The sequence below is a fragment of the Hipposideros armiger genome, unplaced genomic scaffold (genome assembly GCF_001890085.2).
Source record: "Hipposideros armiger isolate ML-2016 unplaced genomic scaffold, ASM189008v1 scaffold_46, whole genome shotgun sequence".
Lineage (NCBI taxonomy): Eukaryota > Metazoa > Chordata > Mammalia > Chiroptera > Hipposideridae > Hipposideros > Hipposideros armiger.
In genome coordinates, this window is record NW_017731396.1 from 155,724 (window position 1) to 158,418 (window position 2,695).

The 2,695-nt window shown below is 45.2% G+C and overlaps 1 protein-coding gene across 1 annotated transcript in view; it reads right to left on the reverse strand.

Moving 5' to 3' along the window:
• FHAD1 (forkhead associated phosphopeptide binding domain 1) overlaps positions 1 to 2,695 on the reverse strand; it is a 134,596-nt gene that overhangs the window by 52,829 nt on the left and 79,072 nt on the right. Inside the window, exon 11 of the mRNA XM_019639688.1 lies at positions 2,044 to 2,239. Coding sequence (XP_019495233.1) covers positions 2,044 to 2,239 — 196 coding nt within the window. The remainder of the gene's footprint in view (positions 1 to 2,043; positions 2,240 to 2,695) is intronic.

Genomic DNA, 2,695 nt, shown 5'->3' on the forward strand with positions numbered 1-2,695 from the left:
TGCCTACCTTGTTCCTCTCTGAGACCATAGATCTATGAGGGCAGGGATAGTGCCTTTTTTCCCACCCATATTTTATTATGAGAAATTTCAAATGTAAAGTGGGAGGAATTTAGAGCCAACATCTGTACAGCCCATGACTTGGATTCTACACCCGTTTCTGACCCCGTTATACCTCTGTCCTGAACATGCCTGGTGTCTAGGAGGCGGGCCATACATCTTGGTTGAATGGAAGTGGTTCCTGCCCTTACACCATGAGGATGATAAAGATAAGGTGAACAGGCACGTGTGCGAGGATGTTTATTTCAGCATCACCTATAAGTGTGAAAACTGGAAACGACTTAAATGCCCACGACAGAGGACTGGCTAAATAAATTATGCCAATCCTACACAATGGGACCCCTTGCCTTCAGTAACAATGATGACATAGATCCATGTGTATGGACATAAAAGGATGTTCCTGAGGTACCATTAGGGAAAAAACGAAATAAAAGTGGGTATGATACTATTTTTTTTGCAAAATTAAAAAATCAACAAACAAATAGGCAGTGCCTATTCCATGCCAGGTACTAATCTTAAGTACAGTAATACCTTGGTTTGCGAGCATAATTCGTTCCGGAAACAAACTGCTCCTATTGCAAGACATCACTCGTTTACCAACTCAAAATGTATTAGAAATGTTTGCTCATCTTGCGGAACACTCGCAAAACAAGTTACTCACAATACAAGGTTTTGCTGTACTTTACATATGTATAGCAATGCATTTTAATCCTCACAACAACCCTAGGAGTGAGTACTCCTAATAATCCCCATTTTGTAGGTAAGGAAACTGAGGATAGGGATGGTAAGTAACTTGCCTAGAATCACACGGCCGTTTCCATGGGAAAACACCTTGGAAGTGCCACAAAAATATAACGGTAGTGACAATACCAAATGCTGGCGAGGACGTGGAACACAGGAACTCTCATTCACGGCTGGTGGGAATGCAACACGGTGTGGCCACTTTGCAAGACAGTTTGGCGATTTCTTACAAAACTAAACATACTCTTACCACATGACCCAGCAAACGTGCCTGTGGGTATTTACTCAAAGGAGTTGAAAACTTATGTCCACACAAGAACCTGCACACGGATATTTATGGCAGCTTTGCTCATAATGGCCCAAACCTGGAGGCAACCAGGATTCCTTCAGCAGGTGGAGAGAGAAGCAAACTGTGGGACCTCCAGTCAGTGGAGTCTTATTCAGCACCGAAAAGAAACGAGCTATCGAGCCATGAAAAGACATGGAGGAAACAGAAATGCATATGGCTAAGTGAAAGACGCCCATCTGAAAAGGCTGCTGACTATGTGATTCCAACTATACAACATTCTGGAAAAGGCAAAACCATGGAGACCGTGAAGAGATCAGAGGTTGCCAGGGCTGGGGGTGGGGAGAGGGATGAACAGACAGAGCACAGAGGATTTTTAGGGCAGTGAAAGTACCCTGTGTGATACTATAATGCTGGATACGTGTCATTTCCACCACCAAGGGTGAACCCTACTGTGGACCGTGGACTCTGGGTGATAATGATGTGTCAGTGCAGGTTTGTCAGTTATAACAAATGGATGTTGATAATGGATGTTGATAATGGATGTTGATAATGGGAGAGACTGTGCATGAATGGGGGCAGAGGGCATACGGGAAATCTCTGTACTTTCCTCTCAATTTGGCTGTGAACCTAAAAGGGCTCTTTACAAAAGTCTATTAAAAACACATACATAATGGCGGTTCCTTCTGAGAGATAGGAATTAGTGGAATTTTGATTTAATTTTTCCTTTTGCCTCTGCCACGTCTCATGTTTCTCCAGTAATCATGCTTCACCTCTCTCTCTCTTTTTTTTTTTCTCTCCCAAGAAAATCACGTCTCACGTGGAGAAGCAAAGTCTGGAGAAGGGGATGCTTGGCCACATACCTAAGACGCCTTCTTCCACAGATGTCCCACCGTGACAAGATTCGACGCGACATTTTAGAGTCACTCAACTACATATGAGAAAAAAGTTCCAGTAACCTTTGTCGGAGCCCGATAGCTGGATCCCCACATCCCGGAGGACGCGCTCGGTCGCCTCTAGCCAGGACTGCGACAGACGCAGGATGTCTAGCGCCACCTTCTGGAGCCCTGAAACAGGTGGGCTCACCTGCAGGTACTGAAGGAGTTCGATCTCCTTCTTCAGGTCGTGGCTACAGCAAGACATTTTCATGCAAGCCTGGGAAGAGAGGAGATCATGAGGCGCCCAGACACGGCCACCAGAAATAGCGCCTGACGTGACCTGTGAGGAACGACGTTCTCAGCTGCACATGGCAGCACTGGGACGCCCCTGTTTTACTTTCTTTTTTCTTTTTTCTTTGTTTGGCAGTTCTTATTTTGTGTGCACTCTAAGGTGGACTTCTGGTGGTCTAAGAGTCCCTCACTTAGGTCTATTCAATTTCAAAGCCAAACTGCCAAGGACAATTTGGCTGAAATGAGAACCAAATTTGGCTATTTCTATTCATCAAGATTCCTGCTGAGATCAGCACATAAGCTGGTCAGAAAGTGCGGTTTCCTGATTTGAAAGAGTGCTGACAAGCCAACATTTGCACAGACTCCCCAAATAGTAGCTGCTGATTTCCAGAGAAAGCAGAAGCAGCTGCCTGCTCTGATAAGCTGGGTCCCCAGGTGGGGG